We start from the raw sequence: 25,253 nt of genomic DNA on the forward strand, positions 1-25,253 counted from the left end.
ATGTCACTAAAAAATTGGATTTAATTTCTTTGAGTATTTGTTTGATTTTTTTTTTAAATTACTTAACCAAACCTGATATTTTATGGGAAATAATGTAATAAGTTTTACAGTGATCTGTTTTCTTTATGACCCATAGACTTTAGTACTTGAACCATATATTCATCTTAGCTAACACTGGTCATAGGCAAGGAAAGAAAGAAAGAAAGAAAGATCCCTGTTTTTCTCTCCCGCCAAATACGTGTGTTTCAAAAGTATGAAGTTCCTCATTCATGTTGTTTTTGTTCCAGTTTTGTCAGCATATCGAGAGCCAGTAGCAGGTTGGGTAGACAACTGGAATGGGCCAACTGGTTTAATAGCAGCAGCAGGAAAGGGTTTCTTCCGCACAATGCTCTGCCATGAGAACAAAGTCGCTGACCTGGTTCCAGTGGACATGGTGATAAACTTAATGATCTGTGCAGCGTGGCGCACAGCTACAGCGCGGCCTGATGGTATTGCTGTGTACAACTGCTGTACTGGTTTGCAGAGACCTATTACCTGGAAGGAATTTGTAGATCTTTCCTTTATCTTCATGCGCAAACACCCGTTTTGCAATCTAGTGTGGTATCCTGATGGACACTGCCGTTCCAATTGGGCAATGAACACTCTGTGTTCCTATGCCTTGCACACGATTCCTGCCTATGTTTTGGATCTCTTTATTCGTCTCAGCGGCAAGAAGCCATAGTAAGTAACATGTGATGGTCAAAACTGTATGCTAAAAAGTAGAGCTAGGGAAATGTTAGAGAAGGCACTTTTTTGACATTTACTGGTTGACTAAATTATATTACACAATCCAAAAGAAGAAATACACACGATATTCTTAAAATGTCCTGTAATCTTTTTCATGTCACAAATGAAGGATAGTTCGACATGATGCACAGTGCGAATTTGTGACATTCTGTCATGCTAGCATGTGCCCGCAATTCAGGGTGGAGTAGGAAAGTTCTAATGATAGAAACAGGTCGATGTGGCAGTCCTCGTGGGCAGAGTAATAATTTTGCAATTTCCTAGTGCGCTAGGCTACCCAAAGGATTACCATGTATATAAATATACAAAACAAAACAAACCAAGACCTGGAATAAAAATGCTGCAGTTATAGAAACTGCAGTGGTAAAAGGAAAAAAAAAAATCAGAAGATTTCAAAAAACTCAACTTGCTAACCAAATATTAATTCAGGAAAAATGAAGTCTTAAAGAAATAAAGAAATGAACTGGTTTAAAGCCACTATATATTTATTAATAATAAAGCCAAGCTTTCGGCCAAATTGCATTGGCCTTCATCAGGGCATGTGAAGTTTTGCCTCCGACAGTGAGCAAAGAAATTATCTGAAGGAACATGGAAGTCATGCCCGTACTATCCACGGCCTACCCCCACTGACTGGACTCGAGGATCGTGGCGCTGTGCTATGGTGGTTGGGAGGGAAGTTACTGATGCACCGCCCTCTGTCGACAGTTTGAGTGCGTCCCGCTGTGCCATGGTGGTGTTATGCATGTATTTCTGCAGTACAGGTCTCCATGTATTTGATAACTTGAAGCCGTCTTCCCTGTTGATGTTATTTGGGCGCAGCTCTATCTCTATGGCTTCCCTCACAAGACGAGCATAGAAGTCTTTTACAGGCGCGATGACCTTCACCTGGTCAAAGAGGATTTCATGGTCTGTACTGTAGAAATGTTCTGCTATGGTAGAGTGGCTTATAGCGTTCTCCGTGGAGGATGAAAGAGCGACATTTTTTACCGATCTGATGTGCTCTTTCACCCTGGTGCTAACAAGCCTTTTCGTCATGCCAACATATGAACAACCACAACCACATGGAATTTCATATACGCCCGGTGTTTCAAGACGTGGCTTGTCTTTGACCGGAAGCTCAAATCCCTGTTTCGACCAGTCAGCAGGTAGGAACTGCACCTAGTCGTTTTCAGAAGGTTAGGTAATGCCTGAAGCAGATATGCCAGTACGCCGCTATATGCACACGCCCTGCGAGAGAAAGATTTATCATGCTCTATCTAAATTCTAGGGATCCATTCTGGTGAACTCTGGTGCCCATACTACGGTCATTTCAATTAATTATTTTTATTAACTCAATTTATTTCAATTATGTTATTAAGTTTTTGAGTAATTTTAATTATTCAGATAGTAGGTTCGAATCCCACTGTCGGCAGCCCTGAAGATGGTTTTCCGTGGTTTCCCATTTTCACACCAGGCAAATGCTGGGGCTGTACCTTAATTAAGGCCACACCCGCTTCCTTCCAACTCCTAGGCCTTTCCTATCCCATCGTCGCCGTAAGACCTATTTGTGTCGGTGCGACGTAAAGCCCCTAGCAAAAAAAAAAAAAAGAATAATAATAATAATAATAATAATAATTCAGATATTTTTATTATTGTTAATAACAAAAGTTACAAGATCAGCTAAGAATCAATGGGTAACTCAGGAGATACTAGACCTGATTGATGAACGACAGAAGTACAAGAATGTGAAAAATGAAGAGGGCAGAAAGGAATACAGGTGATTAAAGAATGAAGTGGATAGGAAGTGCAGGACAGCTAAGGAACAGTGGCTGACGGAGAAGTGTAAGGATATCAAATTATAATAATTAAAGAACCACCTTTCCAATACACAAAATCCTTATATTTAGGATGACTATTGTATGGTCCTAGGAAAGATAGATGTTGCATACAGGAATATCAAGGAAACCTTTGGAGAAAGGAAAACTAGGTGTATCAATATTAAGAGCTCAGATGGAAAACCACTTCTTGAGAAAGAAGACAAGGCGGAAAGATGGCAGAATATCCAACAGATGTATCAAGGTAAAGATGTAGATGATATGGTTCTGGAACAAGAAGAACCTGTTCATGCTCATGAAGTGGAAGACCCAATCTTGGGATCAGAATTTGACAGAACTGTAAGAAGCCTAAATAGGAACAAGGCATCTGGAATTGATGACATTCCCTCTGAATTACTGACTGCCTAAGGAGAAACCAGCATGGCAAGGTTATTCCATCTAGTGTGTAAGATGAATGAGACAGGAGAAGTGCCATGTGATTTTCGGCAGTATGTTGTTATGCCTATTCCCAAGAAAGCTGGTGCTGACAAGTGTGAAAATATCTGCACAATTAGTTTAGTATCCCATGCCTGCAAAATTTTAACATGTATTATTTACAGAGGAATGGAAAGACAAGTTGAAACTGAGTTGGGAAAAGATCAGTCTGGCTTCAGAAGAAATATAGGAACACGTGAAGCAATCCTGACTTTACGTCTGATCTTAGAGGATCAAATTAAGAAGGACAAGCCCACATTCATGGTGTTCATAGATCTTGAAAAGGCATTTGATAATGTTGATTGGACCAGACTGTTCGAGATTCTGAAGGTGATCGGGATCAGATACCGAGAAAGGAAAATTATCCACAATCTATACAAAAATCAGTCTGCAGTGATATGAATCTAGGGCTTTGAAAAAGGCAGCAATCCAGAAAGGAGTTCAGCAAGGCTGCATTTTGTCCCATCTCCTTTTCACTGTTTATGTAGAACAGGCGATAAAGGAAATCAAAGAGGAATTTGGAAAGGGAATCAAAGTCCAAGGAGAAGAAATAAAAAACCTGAGATTTGCCGATGGTAGTGTTATTATATCTGACTCTGCAAAAGATCTGGAGAAATTTCTGTATGGTATGGACAAAATCTTGGAGAAGGAATACAAGATGATAATAAATAAGTCCAAAACAAAAGTAATGGAGTGCGGTCAAACAAAGTCAGGTGATGCAGGAAATATTAGATTAGGAAATGAAGTCTTAAAGGAAGTAGATTAATATTGTTACTTGGGTAGTAAAATAACTAATGATTGTAGAAGTAAGGGGGACATAAAATGCAAATTAGCACAAGCAAGGAAGGTCTTTCTTAAGAAAATAAATTTGTTCACCTCGAACATTGATATAGGAATTAGAAAGATATTTTTGAAGACTTTCATCTGGAGCGTGGCATTGTATAGAAGTGAATCATGGACGATAACTACGTCAGAAAGAAAGAGAATAGACGCTTTTGAAATGTGGTGTTACAAAAGAACTCTGAAGGTGGGATGGGTATATAGAATCACAAATGAGAAGATACTGAATGGAATTGGTGAGAGGTGATTATTTGGCCAAATTTGACCAGAAGAAGAGGTAGAATGATAGGACACATCTTTAGACACCCAGGACTTGTGCCGTTGGTTTTTGGGTGAAGTGTAGGTGGTAAGAATGGTAGGGGTAGACTAAGGTATGGATATGACAAGCAGATTCGAGCAGATGTAGGATGCACCAGTTACGTGGAAATGAAAAGGTTAACATTGGATAGAATGGCGTGGAGAGCTGCATCAAACAGTCTATGGACTGATGACTAAAACAACAGCACATAAGAATGTTTTGGTGATATGACTAATTTACTAATTCAGTCATTTTCTTTGAAATCTAAGTATTATATAAGGCACAGTAATAATTGAAAGCACCGAAAGCTTTTCACAAAAGCGAAGGAAGTGGAATTTGCTAAAACAAATCAATCTTGGCAAGACGAATATTGAAGAATGCATTTTTATTCTGTTCTTTAAGTCACAGTCTTAGGGATATTTCTCTTGTAATATCTCATATTTAATTTGAGATACAGTTTGAGAAGGCCATGGTCATTTCTTCCAACACCAATATAATTATGAAGGAGGGAGGAAATTCATACAATATGAAATATAAATTAGGTTGAAAAAATGGACATCAAATGAGCTGAAATAAAAATTGTAATGGTAGCAGAAACTGGGACACTCCTGGATTATTGGTGCATTTGGTCACTTTAGTTATGGTGCTTATGATACCTTAGTGAATGATGACAAATGTTACTATATATATGTGAATCAAAAAACAGCAACCAAACCTCATCACCACATTCTACTTCGTGTTGAGTAAAATTCATGCAAAATTTATCATATGATGTTGAAAGGTTAGTGTTGAAAGTGTTTCAGTGACCTGTTGTTCTACTAAAAGGCTTGCAGAACTTAAATCCTGTTTTGAGTTTGCCAAAGAAGAATTCCTCAATGTACTAAGACTTGTGCCTGCAAGATGGTTATCATTGAAAGCAGCAATAACCCATCTGGTAAAATGCTGGAAGTGCATAAAATATTATCTGGCTCAGGGAGAAGAGAAAACTAACTCTTTTATATATGGACTTTTGTTAAAAGTTAGGAGGATGGAAAGCTAATGGTTGGATAGCTGTCCCTGTCTGAATACTACTGTATTTACATTTCAATCAAATTTCTATACTTATTTTCACACCCAATTTAAAATCTTGGAGTCAGATGACCTAACTCTGGCAGACATATTTTCTGCATTATTTCAGCTTCAATGTAACGTAGAAAATTGAAGAAATGGGAAGCTTTTTGGATTTAGAGTGAATAATAATTTGATAAGTCTTTGCAGAAATGAACAAGATAAATACAGGAAAGGAGGACTGCAAAGTGTGTGATTATCTTGATAAGGGGTTGAATTTTAGTGAAGATTCTGTTTTCAAGAAAGCTCAACTTTTGAATCGTAAGAATTCATTTTCATTTGATGAACTGACTAAGTGAAAATATTTGCTGGTACAAACTATATAGTGAGCATTTTTTTCTGTTGCAGTCTTTGTGGTAAAAACATTGATGAGCATTGGGTGCATTTTTTTTTTTTCAAAAATAGAGGATCCAATTTTATTGTAATAGTAGAATATGCTTTTTCAATTCCTGCATGTAATGCTCGCATAGAAAAAAATTCTCCTTAATGAAAAATCTGTGGTCAGATAAAAGGAACTGCTTAAGATCTGAAATCGTCAAGTCAGAATTGTGTGTTAAAATAACTACAGTTTCAACATCTGGGAATTTTTTAAAGTCACATTTTTAAAAAGTCCGTATTGAAGACCAACAGGTCATAGCAAGTACAACTTTAAGCAAGAAATGTAAATGTAACCTTTTATAAAGGATAATTCTATCCTGTTGTCTAACTCCAATAAAAAAAAAAGAAAAAAAAAGAGAGAATTGTGATTTTCTTCATTGGGATATAATGCATCATATAATATATTCTTTATTGTATATTTAAGTGCCCTAAGTGGAAAAAAATATACTCCTTGCTCCATATCTTTTGTAATACAGTATTACTAATTTAAAAAAGAAAGTTTCCTGAAATTTAATAAACTATTCAGGTTTTTAAAATTATGAAGGCAGATTTTATTAATACATTGTATGTGTATTTTTTTATATGGTAATATGTGAGAAATATTATTACACTTTTTATTATATTATTATTTTGTGGTTTCATCATGTATCACAAAGAATTATTCTCTCCTCCCACCCCTACTACTTAAAAAAAAAAAAGTTGTTATTTGTAGCTCTGACAGGAAAATGTTTCAGTTCTTATGTTTTAACAGAGCTTTCCTGCATTTCAGTTTTTATAATGTTTTAATTTCCTTTCCAGCATGGTGAATGTGCAGGGCAAACTGGACAAGGCTTCCAAGTGCCTCGAGTATTTTTCAACACAACAGTGGCGGTTCAAGGACGATAACGTGCGGCAGCTTATTACTGTTCTTAGTTCTGAAGATCGGCAGACATTCCACTTTGATGTTCAGGACATCAACTGGTCAACTTACATCGAGAATTATGTCTTAGGAATCAGGCATTTCATCTTCAAGGAACATCCCAGTTCATTGCCCAAAACAAGAAAACAGCTGCAAAAGTGAGTTCATGATATTTTTCATTTTCGTATAGAATTTTTATAATCTTGCCATGAATACTGTGGCCAACTTTGATAGTGCCATACTTTTGGCAGCTAAGGTCACTTTCTTCATCTGGAAGAAAGGAACATGTCAAGTCATTGTTACCTTAACTATAGAAATAAAAGTTAGTTTGAATTTACCAAGCGAGTTGACTGTGCGGTTATGGGCACGAAGCTGTGAGCTTGCATTTGGGGGATAGTGGGTTCGAACCCTACTGTCAGCAGCTCTGAAGATGGTTTTCCATGGTTTTCTATTTTCACAACAGGCAAATGCTGGAGCTGCACCTTAATTAAGACCACAGCCACTTCCTTCCAACTCCTGGCCCTTTCCCATCCCATCGTCAGCATAAGACCTAGCTGTATAAATGTGATATAAAGCAACTTGTAAATAGTTAGAATTTAACTCGGTGGTCAGGGACATTTATGAAAATTATGAAGCTCTTACAGCATTCCATAAGGTAGAAAAGCCAGCAGAAAAGATTTTCAAAACCGTTCAGGAGCTTAAAATCCTCTGTAGGTTGGAGTACCACGTCATCTGATAGTTAACTGGTATTGAATCAAGTGCTAGGTGATAGAAAGCAGGAAAAAAATGGTTGTACATCTGTGTAGAAATTCCATAGTATGAAAGTTGATGATGACTTATGAAGTGAAAATTTCCAAAATTTCACATCTTTCCTGTTAATAGGGTAATGTAGGTTGAGAATGATAGCTTATAATGATGTAAAGCTTGCTTCTTCATAGCAGAATTATTTTTAGGGTTTCATTGTATTTATGGTAAGACTGTATAGGCTACATTTATTGAAAGATAATTGGAGATTTGACATATCTGTCAGATAAATTGCATTGAATAATTTCAGTGTGGATAAATCGTAAATTGGATTATGTGTGAAATAAAGCATTTTAGGAGAAGGAGGAAAGTGTACTTCTGTATTGCTAGTACTTAACTGTTCCCTCTTTCTCTCTCTTTTTTTCTTTTAAGTAGAATTTATTTGACAGTTTTAGTAAGAAATCTTGGAATTGGAACTTTTAACTTCTACTTCCCAGTCATTCACCAAATACAGCCATTTCTCTTGTACAATGGCTGCCCTAGCAGAACAAACTGTTCGGGTTTGAAACCATGGGCAGTCAACTCTTTTGTCTTCAAATCAAGCCACATGTAGGCTACAGTTGTTGGAGAGAATATCTGTCGTCACCTAAGTACTGTGTAACGTAAATCATATGTACTCTAAATTGACCAAAATCTATACCAAAGGATCAATTTTGAAAGACTGGTATCTATTTGAGTCATACAGCCACTTACATATACGCTACTGTTCATTAAGATCAGAATATCTAAAAGAAGTTGCTCTGTGATATTTATCTTCACAGGATGTTTACCTTGAGTAATGCTGAATAAGTAATTAGCACTTCGGGAAGAATATCTTGCTTTATTTATTTAGCATATGGTACATTGCAATATTATGCAAATGAAAGTAATTATAGGAATAGGAATGAGTACAGTTCAAGTCAACATTAAATAATCATAAACAAATATGCAATTGGGGAATGTAGTCTAATGCATCATTCACTGCATTCAGGAAATTAGTATAGCGTTCTTTATAGGATCTCAGGGGGCACTATTGAATGATGTGATGGATGTATGTCATCCCCACAGCTGCACTCTGAAAAGGGCACTTTACCCGAGCCGAAGAATGCATCTACTTTGGTTTGTGCAGATCCTGTGAATGGTAATCCAAAGATTGTGAAGCAAATCATAACCAGGTTATTTTTCCACAGTGTATTTGTTTGTTCAGCAGTCATCTTCCTCCCATTTCTTTTTTAGACCAAAACCTGACTCACATAGAGATTTAGCTGATACCAGTGGAGGTTGCCATGACCGGAGCCTATATCTATTAAGATCTATCACATCCAAGTGACGTGGGAATTTAGGTAGCTGCATGAACTTGTAGTATTCTCGAATTAAATCCTTTTCTCTTTGATGCTGTGGTAGTAGAATATGACTTATTGGTAGCCAATAGGTAGGGGCTGATTTCATTGCAAGGGCTGATTTTATTGCACCAGTTTTCATCCTCATCACCCTGTTCAATTGGACATCCACCAAACTGCAGTAGGTGCTATCTAGCCAAACAGCAGCACAGTATTCCAGAATGGAGTCCTGAGTATGGAGCATCTTAGTGTTAAGGTGTAGGATTCCCTCGAACTACACAATTTCTAGACGATAATGTACTTCGTATTTATTTTAGCTACAAGACTGGTGAGGTGTTGTCTAAATGACAGGATTCTGTCCAGGGTGATTCCTAAATATGTTGGATGTTTGTTATGAGTAAGTATAGTGTTTTCAAATTGTCTTTCTATTTCCCTATATCCCACTTTTCGACACACTATCTTGACAACCTTTAACACAGGTTTCATCAGTTCCTGGGTTATACTTACAAAGTAGTTATAGCTGTTACAATCCTGCAGTATTCTCAAATTAAATCCTTTTGCAGATGATGATGATGATGATGATGATGATGATCTTCATATTTATTTAACATGGATATGATTTTGTCAATGCCTGGTCAAAATATTAAGTGAACCTTCATCTTGATAAATTGGTTGTTTTCTCCAGAATCTATTTCAAGCACAGTTTTCTGGCTTGCTGTGTTTATACATTCTAAAGACACATTTGCAATAACATCCAATCTAAGGTTCATCTACTATGATTAAAAAAGTCTTTGGTTTAAAACGACATGGGCAGTTACCCAATACTTACCTAATTTTAGTCAAATTGTTAATGTTATTTTGCATCATCATCATCATCATCATCATCATCATCATCATCATCATCATCATCATCTTCATCATACTGCTGTGTTGGGGTGTTTTCTGTCAGTTTGTGTAATTGTACAGGTTAAGAATGGGAGGAAGCAACCATGGCTTTCAGAAAGGTACCATTGGGATATTTGCCTGGAGTTGAAAGGGAAAGTCACAGAAAACCATTTAAAGGATGGTCAGCAGGTGGTTGTAACCCATCTGTCTCCTGAGTACAGAGCTAGAAGTTATAACTTGTCATGCCACAGTGCACTGAGCTAACCTATTTGGTTCTTATTCATAAGTTGACTAATATAATTGATAGGAACTCAGTGTGCCAGCATTCATAGCAGATTTCTAGGTAGTCAGAAATAAAATACTGGTAGTTTCTCAAAGAAAATCGAAATTCAGAACTTATGTTAATAGAAAAATTTATGAAGATGAATTTAGAATTTAAAAAAAAATGGTTCACTACAAGGTAGTGTGAATGTTATAAAACAGAATAGCATTTTTGAATGGGTAAAAAGCTGTTATAATCTTTGATGTTTTAATAATGAACTATTGAGTGATATTTTAGTACTTAACAGTGTGAGTATAGATTACAACATAAAAGAAAGTATGCTTCATATTGTGAGTAGTGTTATTTACACTGAAGTAACTCAAAATTGGCATGTTGAGAACAATAGAAATTGAAAGATTATTTCCAGTCTATGTCTGGAAAGAAAGGTTTTCTATTTTCTAATAAATAATTTCAAGAGATGTATTCATGTGTATTATGATTATGTAGAACTGTATGTATTATGTAGAACTGTAATCTGATTTGGTCACAACAAAAGTACTTCTTTTTTTTTTTTTTTTTGCTATGGGCTTTACGTCGCACCGACACAGAAAGGTCTTATGGCGACGATGGGATAGGAAAGGCCTAAGAGTTGGAAGGAAGCGGCCGTGGCCTTAATTAAGGTACAGCCCCAGCATTTGCCTGGTGTGAAAATGGGAAACCACAGAAAACCATTTTCAGGGCTGCCGATAGTGGGATTCGAACCTACTATCTCCCGGATGCAAGCTCACAGCCGCGCGCCTCTACGCTCACGGCCAACTTGCCCGGTAAAAGTACTTCTTAAAAATATCAGGATCACATAAAAATAGTTAAGTAATGGAAAGGAACATGCAAGTGACGAATAAGTTTGTATGTAATGGAAAGGAACGTGGAAAGTAACACATAATAGGATCAACAAAGTCAGTGTGGAAGAAAGAGGAAACAAGGACAAACATGAACAGAGATGAGGACAATCTCCATTATTATACACCATCATCTTCACATAATAAAAGTACATTCTCCCATCAGTCCCAGTTCTTTTACATCCATTTCTTCCCAGGCCCTGATGAGCTCGTTTCTGCTTCCCAACTTCATTGTTTGACGCTATCTGTACATGGTGCTGGATAGTACTTTCTGCTGCAGTGAAATACCTCAGTGCTGTGTCATAATACCCTGCTTGGTTAAGTCTATTGATGTCTTTTAATTTCTTCTTCTCAGCTGGATGTTCTACAATTTTTTCAATTTAGTTTTAATGCTGATAACTTTTACTGTTATTTATCAGAACATGAAAATGTATCTATTACTCTGAATCTGTGGGTTTTTTTAAGCTGCATGTTACTTTTCACATCAATGGATGTCATTTCTGTCTTACGGCTCAAGACCGTCCTCTATTTAAGATTGAAGAATCAAATCGTGATTTAGTCGTTCGATCTTTGATAGTGTTTAAGTGCAAGATACTCAGGTCAGTAGATTTACACACACATTTTGTAAAATTCTGGTACTCTGCAACTCTTACTGAAGGGATGTTGGTAATGCATTATTAATGTTGTTGTTGTTGTTGTTGTATGTTTGTCAACCCCTTAGTCCTGTTTCTTAATACAGGGTCAGGGAGGAGGGGAGATGAATTGTGTCATGTTTTTATGGCCAGATGCCTTCCCTGACATCAACCTCATTTGAGGAGCTAATGGATATGAAATGATGAATGATGGTGAATGAAATTGAGTAAGGAGGTGAAAGGAATCAGCTGTGGACCTATGGGCCTATGAATGGGAACTCTTCCGGCATTTGCCTGGAAGTGAAAATGAGAAAGCACACAAAACCATTCTCAGGACAGCCGGCGGTAGGGTTTGAACCCACACGTCTCCTGAATGCAGAGCTTGGCTCCAAAGCCATAGCACACCAACATGTGAGCCCACTCTGCCCAGAGTTCCTGTCATTTTCCCAATTTAATATGGTCGGCATTTGATGTGGATTGGTTCGGTTTTAGGGACAGATGCCCTTCTTGATGCCAACCCTATGTTCTCCATTACATATTTCTGTGGTGGTTGTTAATGTAGTGTATTGTGAAGAGAACTGTATTAAGGTGAACATAAACACCCTGTGTTTGAGCTAGAGGAATTAGACATGTTGTTGTTGTTGTTGTTGTTGTTGTTGTTGTTGTTGTTTGAGTCATCAGTTCACAGACGGGTTTCATGCAGCCCTCCATGCCACCCTATCCTGTCCTAACCTTTTCATTTCTACGAAACTGCTGCATCCTACATCTGCTCTAATCTGCTTGTCATAATCATACCTTGCTTGGTCCACCCCTACCATTCTTATCGCCTACACTTTCCTCACAAACCAACTGCACAAGTCCCGGAAATTAGCCATATACAATTAAAATCCCTGACCCATCCAGGAATTGAACCCAGGGCCTTAGCTGCAGACCAGTTAACTGAGCCTTCAGCCATGGAAGCGGACATTTTTATTACTGTTATTTCTACACACCTCTGCTAGGTATGACGGCCAAGAACCTGAAGTTAAGCAGAAGTATGCAAAGAAGAAGCAAATGAGACAGAACAATACAAGAACTGGGACTCTCAACATCTTGACCCTTAATGCTAAGTGTGAGGAACTTTTTGATGTTATGGAACAGAGGCAGATTGAATTCTTAGGACTGGGTGCGAAGGATTGCCCAGGTTTATGCACCACAGTCTGGATGCACACAAGAAGAGAAAGGTACTTTCTTTGGAAATCCGGAAGAACATGTAGAAGAGGACAGTGGATTAATAATAGGGGATCTAGATGCCCAAGGTGGTGTGGATAAAATAGGGTATGAAAGTGTGATTGGCCCTAATGGATTTGGAACCAGGAACAGAGAAGGTGAATGCCTTCTTATCTTATCGTTAAGAACACCTATTGCAAGAAACAACTTAGCCATAAAACCACAAGATATAGTTGGGATGGAGAATAGAGGTCATTGATTATGTTATATCTGATAAAGAAGCCGGGGCACATATCACCGATGTGAAGGTTTTCCCAGGAGAAAATATGGACAGTGATCACAGGCTATTTGCTGCAACTCTGAGAAACTGTGCAGTAGAAAAGGTCAAAACAAGACGTATACCTAAAACAAAAGTTTGGGAATTGGAAAAACTGGAGAAACAGGAAGAATATCTACAGAAAATTCGAGGCCACTTACCCAAAAAACATGCTGGAAATGGAGAAGAAGAATGGACGTAATGTAAGGAAGTTCTTGGGGGTACTGCAATTGACACTGTTGGGAAGACTAGCACAAGAATGAAAGAGAAGGAAACCCCATGGTGAAATGGTGGTGTTTGGAGTGCCATAAGAGAATGAAGTATGGCAAGAAAAGAGGACAAGATGAACCAGAAGGGTGTAGAATAGAACGTGGACAGGCTTAGAAAATTAGATCAAAAATACGAAGAACTGAAACTGAAAGCAATGAGAATAATTAAAAAAGAAAAATGTTGGACAGAGTTTACTTAAATATTGAAAGAAGGCTATAAACACAACAAAAAGCTACTGTATAGAGTCACAAAAAATAAAAGGAACCCATTTACTCCAATAAATGCACTAGAGAAAGAAGATGGAACTATCGCATGGAAGAGTAATGTCATGCAAAAGGAGATGAGGAATCATTTTGTACAGCTCTATAATGAAGAGGATCTAAAAGGGAAAGGACAAGAAAAGCCAGAAATGTTAGAAAAGGCTGAAGTACATGACACACCACTGTCTTGTTCAGCAATGGAGAATGCGCTGAAGAGAATGAGCAAGGGCAAATCACAAGGCATAGATGAGGTGAGTACAGACATGATCAAAGCTACTGGGATTCGTGGACTTCACTGGTTACACAGAGTGCTGAACATCATCTGGAAAGAAGGGAAGATCCCAGAAAACTGGACAAAAGGCATCATTGTCCCCCTCTTCAAGAAAGGAAGCAAGCAAAACTGTGGTAACTACAGAGGAATCACACTTCTGTCACATGGACTTAAGTTGATGGAGAAAATTATTGAACGACGATTAAGGGTCATTATTGAACCACAACATGAAGAGGAACAGTACGGGTTTAGAAGCAACAGACCTTATTTTCACTGTTGAGATGAATAATGGAAAAACACTAGGGGAAGGTGATAGATATCATCTTTGTCTTCGTGGATGTGGAACAGGTGTATGACAGTTTGCCAAGAGACAAAATATGTGAATGTCTGGAAAGAAGGAACGTGCCAGTATATCTTACCAACAAGGTAAAAATGTTGTACATCCACTGCCAGAGCTGTATCCAGGTAGGAGATGGTTATTCTGACTGGTTCACTACAAATAAAGGACTGCAACAGGGCGGCACTTTGTTACCTCTCCTGTTCATTATCATGATGGTTGAAGTAATGAAGAGAGTGAGGAATGAATCTAATGAGGACTTCAGTGCATTAATCTTCAGTCAGTGTGGTGATTTCGGGAGGAACAGGAGAAGAATTTCAACAGAAATCAAACACTTGGAACCAGCAGTTTAGGCAGTTTGGCCTAAAAATCAGCCACACAAAAACAGTAGTGATGCCAGTCAGCAGGGAAGCCCGACAGGTTAATATCCAACTGGAGGGCAAGAAACTAGAAAACGTTAACCGTTTTCAATATCTTGGTAGTACTGTAACTAGTGACTCAGTCCTCAGCTGAAATCACTAACAGAGTCCAAACAGGAGCACAATTTTATCACCATATCTATAGGATAACCAAATACCTTAAAGTGCAAAGAGAATCCTTTATCAGGTATATTACGTGCCAGTAACTACATATGTCCTTGAAACTTGTACGATCAACAGTAGAGATAGTAGTAGACTTCAAGCTGCAGAAATGAAGTTCCTGAGATCAATGCTACAGAAAATAAGAAGAAATAAGATCTGGAATGAAGAGTTCCATCATAAAGTAAAGCAGTCGCTAAGCAAAAATGTAAGAACATCAAGACTCGATGGGTATGGCGATGTAAAAAGGATGGATCAAATAAGAATGGCAAGAAAATGGCTAGAAAAGGAGCTGGAAGGCAAAAGACCTAGAGGTAGGCCAAGGAAATAATGGATCAGTCAAATAAGCAGGACCTGGAAGGAAGAGGAGTGGAATAGCACCAACTTGAGAAGGAAGAAATATACTTAGATAGACAAAGATGGAGAGCGCTCTTGTACCACACCCGAGCGACTGGAGACGGTTAAAGGATGGTGATGATGATTATGATGATTATTTCTACCTCTGTAGTGTACTAGTTGGTGCTATTAGCTGCCATCCTCGGAGACCTGGGTTTGATTCCCAGTACTGCCAGAAAAGTAAGATTGGCAGGAGGGCTGTGTAATTTAAATATTTCATTTAACTCTATGATGTAACTAGCAAGATACCCATGCTTCGCTACGGTATTATACTGAAATTTATAATTGAATGCTTAACGTTTTATATATAATCCTCCGAAAATCGCGACTTGACTCGTTTTCTGAGAGATAACGGCAAAGTTCCTCACATTTTTCAATCTTTCTTTGCAGCAATCGATTTTGTACTTCCCGGGGTAGGTCTAGGTATTCCACGCGGTCAGTTGGATCCCTAAATCTTTGCCATCTTTTTCTATAAGCATTTTTAGTATGGATCAAATCCTGAAGGAGATCCGGCGTGGTGTCGTCTTGAGTGCCTTGGCGGTACTGAACCCGCGACTGGACTGTATTCGTAGTCATTACCAGGCCAGGACCCGTTTCCAACGCGGTCCGCACAATTTGACGACGGTCCAGAACATTATTATTATTATTATTATTATTATTATTATTATTATTATTATTATTATTATTAGATGTTCTGTTCCCCACAGCAAGATGCAAGACCGCTACTTGGCGGTAAATTGCATCTGCTGCCATTGTCATTGTTGACGATGTGACCAGCACCATTGTCGCGCGTAGGCAAGTGTGCAGGATTTCTGGCTATACAAATGACATACTTCCGTGCATTATTGACCTTATTATAGAGGTGAACAATTTGACGGGCAATCTCATTCCTATCGTTTATTTCAAATGTGTTTAAATTTTTATTTATATGCCAGGAGATTCTACTGTAATCTAAGAACGTTCTCCGAAGGTAAAGATGGCTCTTGAAATCGAACCCAGGAAAGATTAAAATGATCGGTTTATGATCAGAATAAGTACATCGAAAATCTACAGCCTGTTTCCAGTCATTCGACAGGGGCAGGAATGTAATGAATAAAGCCCCATCCTGCGGCGACAGTAGGAATTGTGCTGGCTGCCGAAGCACTCCTCTGGGGCAGTGAGCGATGAATGACAAATGAAATTAAATATTGGACAGTATTGCTGGAATGAATGATGACTGGGTAAACCGGAGTATCCGGAGAAAAACCTGTCCCGCCTCCGATTTGTCCAGCACGAATGTCACATGGAGTGACCGGGATTTGAACCACGGAACCCAGCTGTGAGAAGCTGCCGCCTGAGCAACGGAGGCTCCTTAAAAGTACATTATGAACAGTAAAATCAATGGTCTCACCTCCTTTTACACCCCACCGCCGTTAAGTTTATTTACTCCCCCCAAAGAAAAATTAAAAAAGGCGCGTTTCTTTATGTTTAAAGGAGATTCCAAACACAAATGTTCACGTCTATTACCTTCAGTTTTGAGATATAAGTACACCCATAAAAATAATTAACTTCTTTTCACTTCCTTTCACACTCCCCCCCCCCCCCCAAGTGAATTTTCCGGCAAAAAATTACTTGTATCTTGAATAGTAAAGGATCTTCTAAATACCAATTATCACGACTCTAACTATTTCAGTTTTTGATTTATGTGTCCTCGTGAAAGGAATTCAACTCCTTTTCACTCCCGCCCCGCAAGATGGTTCCCCCCCCCTAAATGCGTTTTTAAAAGGAAGACCAAATACCAATTTTCACGTCTGTAACAACTTTATATTTATTAGATGTATGTATTCTCATACAATTAAGTCAATTATTTTTCAATTCTTTCACCCCCCCCCACTTCATTGGATTTTCCGAAAATGCGTGTTTCTTTACTTTTAAAGCAGATTCCAAATATCAAACTTCACGTCTGTAACATCTTCATTTTTGAGATATCAGTAGCCTAATTAAAAGAAATCAATACCATTTTCAGTCACTTTTACCCCCCCACTCCACCCAAGTGGTATTTCCGAAAACTAAAAATACATGTTATTTATTTTTAATAGAGATAAAGAATACCATTTTCACTTGTGTAACATGTTAAGTTTTTTGATATATACTGCAGAAAATCTCATTTTAAAATTTCACCTCTTTTTATTTCCCCTTAAGGGGAGTTTCCAAAAACAAATCACCTATGTTTCTATACATTTACAGGAAATTACAAATACCCACTGTTTACGTCTGTAACATTTTACTTTTCTCAGATATTCTTTAGATATAGTCTTTCGAAAAATTCACCCCAATTTGTCACTCCAGTTTAACCGCCATTAATTGGATTTTCCAGAAACAAAAAATACGTGTTCCTTTATTTTTAAAGTAGATTCTAAATACCAATTTTTACATCTGTAAACTTTTATTTTAAGATATAGACACTAAAAAATTCAGCCCCTTTTCAACCCCATTATGTGGATTTTCCAAAAACGATAAAATACCTGCTTCTTTATTTTTAAAGTAGATCCCAAATACCAATTTTCAGGCCTGTAATATCTTCAGGTTCTGAAATATAAGTAGCCTCATTAAAGGCATTCAACCCATTTTCACACTTTTCCACGCTTCCTATTGGAATTTTCCGAAAACAAAAAATACATGTTTCTTTATTTTTAAAGGAGATTCTAAATACCAATTTTTACATCTATAAACTTTAAAAGTTTTGAGATATAGATACTCTCATTTTAAAAATTCACCCCCTTTTCACCCCCCATTAATTGGATTTTCAAAAAAACAAAAAAATACGTGTTTCTTTATTTAAAGGAGATCCCAAACACCAATTTTCAGGTCTGTAATAACTTCAGTTTCTGAGATATAAGTATCCTCATTAAAGGCATTCAACCCATTTTTCACCACTTTTCACCCCTCCTATTGGGATTTTCCGAAAACAAAAACATACGTGTTTCTTTATTTTTAATGAAGATTTTAAATACCAACTTTTACATCTGTAAACTTTAAAAGTTTTGAGATATAGATACTCTCATTTTAAAAATTCACCCCCTTTTTACCCTCCCATTAATTGGATATTCCAAAAACAAAAAAAATACGTGTTTCTTTATTTTTATAAGAGATAAAAAGTACCGATTTTCAGGTCTGTAATATCTTCAGTTTCTGAGATATAAGTAATCTCATTAAAGGCTTTCAACCCATTTTTCGCCCCCTTTCACCCCTCCTATTGGGATTTTCCGAAAACAAAAAATACGTGTTTCTTTATTTTTAATGAAGATTTTAAATACCAATTTTTACATCTGTAAATTTTAAAAGTTTTGAGATATAGGTGCAGTCATTTTAAAAATTCTCCCCCCTTTTCACCCTCCCATTAATTGGATTTTCCAAAAACAAAAAAATACGTGTTTCTTTATTTTTAAAAGAGATCAAAAGTACCAATTTTCAGGTCTGTAATATCTTCAGTTTCTGAGATATAAGTACCGGTATCCTGATTAAAGGCATTCAACCCCTTTTTCACCGTTTTTCACCCCTCCTATTGGGATTTTCTGAAAACAAAAAAATATGTGTTTCCTTATTTTTAGAGAAAAATCTAAATACCAATTTTTACGTCTGTAAACTTTTAAAGTTTTGAGATATAGATACACTCATTTTAAACTTTCAACCCCCTTTTCACCCCCTTAGCAAAGGAATATCCAAAAATCCTGTCTTAGCGAGCACCTGCATCTTAATATGAATCTATGCCCAAAATTTCATTTCTTTATGTCCAGTAGTTTTGGCTCGGCGATGATGAATCAGTCAGTCAGTCAGTCAGTCAGTCAGTCAGTCAGGACAAGTTATTTTATATATATAGATTAGGTTCTTGCTGCTACATTCGAATAAAAGCCGGTTATAATCGTCTTTCTGCTTATTTTTCCTGATTAGCATAACTTATTATAGTAAAAGCATATGTAATGTACTGTAGTTTTATTCAGAGCCCTGAAAAATCATGTCAGTTTTTAAATCTCCACTTTTTCTTTGAATTTGGTTTCTTAAAAGTAAGTTGGTGTATTTTAAAAATATCTGAAACTGATAGGGTGATTAGGATAAATCATCTCTTGAAGAGAGACACACACGCATTTAAAATGGACAAATTGAAATTTAAATTAGAAAGAAAAAAAAATCACCATCTTACTGGGACAAGAATGTGATTGATCCTCACATCATAAAGTAGTTTGTTTCTAGATAACAAATCTTTTACATTCATCATTATAAGCAAATTCCACTCAAGCGCACACACACATGCACACACACAAATATTTCTAATTTACATATCTGTGTGTGAAGTGTGCAGATTTCTTTTCTTGAGAAAGGCCTTCTTGTCTTGTGCTTGTCTGCATTCTGTGTCCCCTTCACTTCTGCCTTAGTTATTTTACTACCTAACTAACCATATTCCTTTCAGGTTTTATTTCCTAATTAATCAAATATTTCCTTACCACCTAGCTTTGTTCGACTGCATTCCATTATTTTTGTTTTTGGATTTATTTATTTTTCATCTTGTATTCCTTCTCCAAGTGTTTGTCCATATCCTTCAGCATATCTTCTGCAGACTAAGATAAAATAGCAATATCATTGGCAAATCTCAGAGTTTTGATTTCCTCTCCTTAAATTGTGATTCTATTCCAAAATTCCTCTTTGATTTCCTTTACTGCCTATTCTCTATAAACAATGGAAAGGAGGGGGGGGGACCAATTGTAGCCCCGCCTCATCCTTTTTTTCAATTGCTGCTTCTTTTTCATAGCCTTCTATTCTTATTACTGTAAACTGATTTTTATACAGACTGTGGATGTGACGTGACGTGACGTGACGTGACGTGACGTGACGTGACGTGACGTGACGTGACGCGAAGTGACGCGACGCGACGCTGTGTGGCCTCCGGAGAGGTCTGGTGCAGGTCTTTGTAGTTGACTCTTGCTATGGTGGTGGTGGTAATATGAAGTAAGGTCGAGACCCGATATCAGCACATAGCCGGTTGTAGATAATTCCTCTTTCTCAGTGTTTGATCCCGATCATTTTCAGAATCCCAAATAGCTTTCTCCGAAGAAAATTATGAATGCCTTTCAAGTTCTACAAATGTCATGTGTATGGGCTTGGTCCTTAATTTGATCCTCTAAGATCAGACATTAGTCAGAATTACTTGGCTTGTTCCAACATTTCTTCTGAAGCCAAACAGCTCCTCTCTCAACTTCTCTCTCTCTCTCTCTCTCCCTCTCTGTGTGTGTGTTTTTTTCTTAATTGCTCTGGATATTGCTAATTATTCATATACCGAGACATTCATAGTTAAGTGCTCCATGAGATGAAATGTAAGAAGTGAAGGATTGCCATTAAGGCATGGTTTGGTTGTTTCAGGTTGTTCTGGGTGCATCGGATGACACAACTTTTGGCTGTACTGCTCATGTGGCGAGCTTTAATGATGCGTTCCTCAACTGCACGTAGAATGTGGTTTGTCATGCTGGACATGATACTGCGGATTGCTCGCTTGATACCGTATGTTTGAGGCATGCTGTCAATCCTTTTCTGCTTGGAAGTTTATCGAGCAATCCATTTAGCATTATTGCTGAAACAGTTGTTAATGAAAACCGTAATTGAAAGTATTTAATGAGTTGCTAAGAAGAAAAAAGTAAGGTTTAAAATTTCAAGTAGGCATAGCAATTATGAGAAGGTTTGCCTCTTAAAGGAACTTCAAATAGCCAAAGAAGACTCTCCCTGTCCCCTCCACTAGTGCCAACTGCTGCAGCATTTCCAGGAGCAGTTACTGCGGCAGTCCTTGGAGCTGCATCATAGTTTGCATGTAACCTGTTGTGTTTTCAAGTGGAGAGAATGAGACTTAGATTTGTTGTCATGGCATAATGCCACATCAGGTGCTGGAGAGGAATAGCTCTCTCCATATTTATTCACTTGGAACTCTAGACCAAATAAAGGGGTAGGAGGATACTGAAAGATAATCGACAGAAGTGAATCGAGGTGTGACTTATTTTACATGGTATAATAGATCTCTGGATTAATAAGCGAATGGGCAGTAGTTTTATAAAAGCAAGTCAAATTAGTAAATACCTCTTGTCAGTCATTGAGGTACTGTAACTGCAATGGGGGCTGTGCATGAATAGTATATTTAAACACTATTATGTGAAAAGTGATTGTAAAGGAGGTATTTCACCTCATATTTTTCTGTATCCTCTATTATTTCCTTAAGCGATTTGAAGCCATTGGCTTAGATCAGTTAGGGATAGTACAGCTCTTCCTCGTAGAGAGATAAGAGATTATATAATGTGAGGGCTATAGTATTGAATGTCTAATGAAATGTTAAATCTGGCATTTACATACTTTCTTTTTTCTTGATTGAAAGGCAATGTTTTCCCCTTGTTATTTATTAATATTTTGTGCATATGTCGGAAAGTGTGAATTGACCCGTTGTTATTGTTGTTCGACATTATAATAATTTTCCCTTTTTTTGGCAAAGACGTTCTGAAGCTTTGAATATTGGAAGATAAAAATAAGTATAGGCTCTTGAAAATTGTAAAAATATGGAAATCATATTTATTTGATCATTTGAGTGTGTGAATAAAAAAACTGTGCAATCCTTAAGTCTGGCTGGTGGTGAAGCCATGTGTTGCTATGCTAGTCCTCATGCACACTATGCTTTTTAGATGGACATTTTGTTGATCTTGGTGAGTGTGGTTGTAACTGCAGATGGAGGTGACGTGGAGCTGGAGGCGCGATTCCCAGCCATATCCTGCTAGTGAAGTGCTTGTGCGAGTTGGAATGTTAAAGCGATGAAGATTACCTTTGAGACATCACATTTCCTGTTCTTGTTGCTTTAAAGCGAGACAGCTGGCTACTTGAGAGCTAAGACCTCCGAAGCGTGTATTGTAGATTGAGACTTCGTGTCATTAATGTTGCATCTTGAGTAAGCTTTAATATAACATATAATTTATTGTAAATATATATAAAATAAATGAATATATGAAAGCAAGTTTTGGCGCTGAATGGTATGGAACTTTAGCATATAATATGCCTCCTGGACCTAGAGTGGGCCATTTCAAGTCTTGACATCACATAGTTTCTTGAAATTTGTTATTTAATGTCTTGTGTCTCCATATCTCACTTCCAGAATTTAGAGATGTAGACAGAGTGTGGGTACTGTGGAGAAGGGTTTTACTCGCCCTTGTGTATTTCATCGAAATAACATTAAACCAGTTTTGTTTTATTAGTTCCTTTGCTATATTTCATTAAAATGTTGTTATTTTCAAAGCAGATTAGCGATAATTATCATTATTATTTGAGATTTCCCTCTCCCCTTCCTGAATTTAACATACGAGAAAACATTTGGCTGCTTATGATTGCTGCTACAAGGCCACTATTCGTTGTTGGAACATGAGAAATGTTAAAGAATTTTGTACGGTATGTATTTCTTGGCATACTGATTACCAAATTTGATTAATATTTACTTTAGAAATCGAATGTGAATACTTACATTCACATAAAACAAGTCTATTATGAAATGAAATGTTTAATAATTGCCACATGCTCTTCAACATTACGTTGTCATGATAGATTCAATTCAGTTTTGAATAGTTGGATCTTGTATCACTCAATCAAAAAGAAAATAGCTACTCTATATTCATTATCTTTGAATCTTGACATAATTTGAAATTAATTTCTTTATATACTGCATGAAAAAAATATAGGTACTAATTGATTTCTCAGAGTGATGAATAACACAGATGAAAAAAGTAGCATCTCATCATAATATGAACTACAGGATTTTTTATCATCTTCACAAATAATTATATACACGTCATTATGCAATGGTAAAGGTCTATTTAAACCAAAACTGCTCTAGTGGAATTAAACAGAGGAATATTATAGTATTATGGTTCTTGATTCTGTTGGTTGCTTCTTTTCATCTTTGTTCTTATGTTGCAAAGTTTATCACTGTGATTGAACAATAACATTTTTTTTCTTTAACTTTCTTTATTTGGAATCAGGCTTTATATGATAAGCTTTATTGCACAGTATGTTAAACCTCCTTGCAATTCTTCAAGGACTTTTCTTGTATTAGTCTATATCGTAAGAGCTGCTTAATATTTCCTCTAAAACTTTTTTTAAAATAAGAAAATGTTTGTCAATCATTTAATAGTTGTAAGAAATGGCAATAGCACATGAATCAGAATTTTCCTTGATCAGAATAATGATTTCAAAGACTGGGCATTCTTCATTTTCTCCTTCATAAAGTAGTGTATCATATTTGTAGCTTTAGAATAACTTTTGAGGTGTGATAAATGATCTGTTTTGGACCTTGAGAATATGTCAACATGTTGAAAGTAAGAAACTTTGTACGTCTAGAAAGAAGTTATCTATGTATTGTGATATAGAAATTATTCTTTCTTCTCCAAGTCTTAAAACTCGTAACTTAAAAGAAGTTTTGTTATCATGCTGTGCAATAAGGATTCTCAGTAGCCAAGCACCAGGTTGCCCTGTGCAAAATTTAGAAAATAGGTTTGTGTTATGACCTTGCAACACACTTGTATGCCAACACTGCTTGAAATAAATATTTAAGAGTTTGCATTTCTGCTTGTGTAATAAATTGCTACCTCTCCTTTCCATGCTATTTTTATTACTTGGTGCCAATCATGAGTATACTGGTAGGAAATTTATATTATACAACTGCTGCTTACAAGTCCTGTGTAAAAGATTAAGTCACTGTTGATTGAGTTGTAAAATAGCTAAGGAAGGAGCCTTTCCTGGCATGCTATTTTGCTTTTTTTTCTGTCAACTTGAACACTTATTTTCAAGAAGCTTCAACACTTTTATTGGCTGTCCCAAATGTTAATGAACCAATTAATGTAAAGCAAGGATCTTTAGACATAATGTGGTAAGGTCCACTGTGTTGAAAGAATTCTGAAAACTGCAGTAAAGAGGAATAACAATACAATTCATTATATAATGGGGCACCAAGACTTGTGCATGACCTTCCTGGTGTCTTTTGATACAGGTAACCAAACACTTTGCTCTTCCCTGTGGCTACTTTTGTTTCTTTTGAAAGAATTCTTATTCCTTATTCCCTTATATATGATTGTTCTCTTATACAACATGGATTTCCTGAACTGCGTAAGGAAATCATAAATTTTTGGTGTGAGCTGTAACTGTTACCATTTATTAGTTCTTTGGTTAACAAGTCATTACAATCATTACAAACTTTTTGCTAGTAGTTTAACGTTGCACTAAGACATTGAAGGTTTTCAGTGATGCAAGGATGGGAAAAAGTTAGAATTGGGAAGGTAGCATCCATGGCCTTAATTAAGGTACATTTCCAGCATTTGGCTGGTGTAAAGATTGGAAAACATGGAAAACTATCTTCAGGCCTGCTGATAGCGGACGTTAGAAACTTTATCTGCTGAATATGTTAGGTCGATCTTCTCTCTAAATATATTTTAAGTAACTTTTTATTACATTGCAAGTGTACGCATTTGTTAATTTGCTCCTTGATGATACAAAAATGTAAGTACAAAATAACTTTTATATTTAAGATCAAGGTCAAGAAACACCATGGTGGAAGTGGAAATGGAATTTAAATTAAGTTGATGATTGTGAAACTGATATAACTATCAGTAGTCAAAATATCATCATTTGCATTGGAATGAAAACAAGTGCATGCCTAGAAATTTGGTAAGTTGCAACATGAATACTTGTTCTTTTGAAAATTATCAAATTTAACACCGAATGTAAAAAAATTAAACATATATTACTAGCTTTTGTCTGTTGCTTTGTACATGTGGAAGTTAATGTTGTAGCCATTTATAGAACTGATGATCACCGGAAACTGCATCAAAATTAAAAATTACCGGGCGAGTTGGCTGTGCGGTTAGGGGCGCGCAGCTGTGAGCTTGCATCCGGGAGATAGTGGATTCGAACCCTACTGTCGGCAGCCCTGAAGATGGTTTTCCATGGTTTCCCATTTTCACACCAGGCAAATGCTGGGGCTGTACCTTAATTAAGGCCACAGTCACATACTTTCCACTCCTAACACTTTCCTATCACATCGTCGGTATAAGACCTATCTGTGTCGGTGCGACGTAAAGCGAATAATAATTTTAAATATTAAAAATTAACACAAACTCCACAGTAAAAACCAAACCTTAATACCCAAACCGCTGAACATTCCAAGAGGTGGAAAC

At 36.9% G+C, this 25,253-nt stretch overlaps 1 protein-coding gene across 9 annotated transcripts in view; it reads left to right on the plus strand.

Moving 5' to 3' along the window:
- LOC136856813 (putative fatty acyl-CoA reductase CG5065) overlaps positions 1-23,647 on the plus strand; it is a 619,576-nt gene extending 595,929 nt beyond the window's left edge. For all 9 annotated transcript variants that reach the window (XM_068224968.1, XM_067134943.2, XM_067134938.2 and 6 more), the window contains 3 exons: positions 288-720; positions 6,493-6,750; positions 20,425-23,647. In XM_068224968.1, the coding sequence (XP_068081069.1) occupies positions 288-720; positions 6,493-6,750; positions 20,425-20,572 (839 nt within the window). In that variant the 3' untranslated portion in view covers positions 20,573-23,647. The remainder of the gene's footprint in view (positions 1-287; positions 721-6,492; positions 6,751-20,424) is intronic.
- The last annotated feature ends 1,606 nt before the right edge of the window (positions 23,648-25,253 follow it).

This window comes from Anabrus simplex, chromosome 1 (genome assembly GCF_040414725.1).
Source record: "Anabrus simplex isolate iqAnaSimp1 chromosome 1, ASM4041472v1, whole genome shotgun sequence".
Taxonomy (NCBI): domain Eukaryota; kingdom Metazoa; phylum Arthropoda; class Insecta; order Orthoptera; family Tettigoniidae; genus Anabrus; species Anabrus simplex.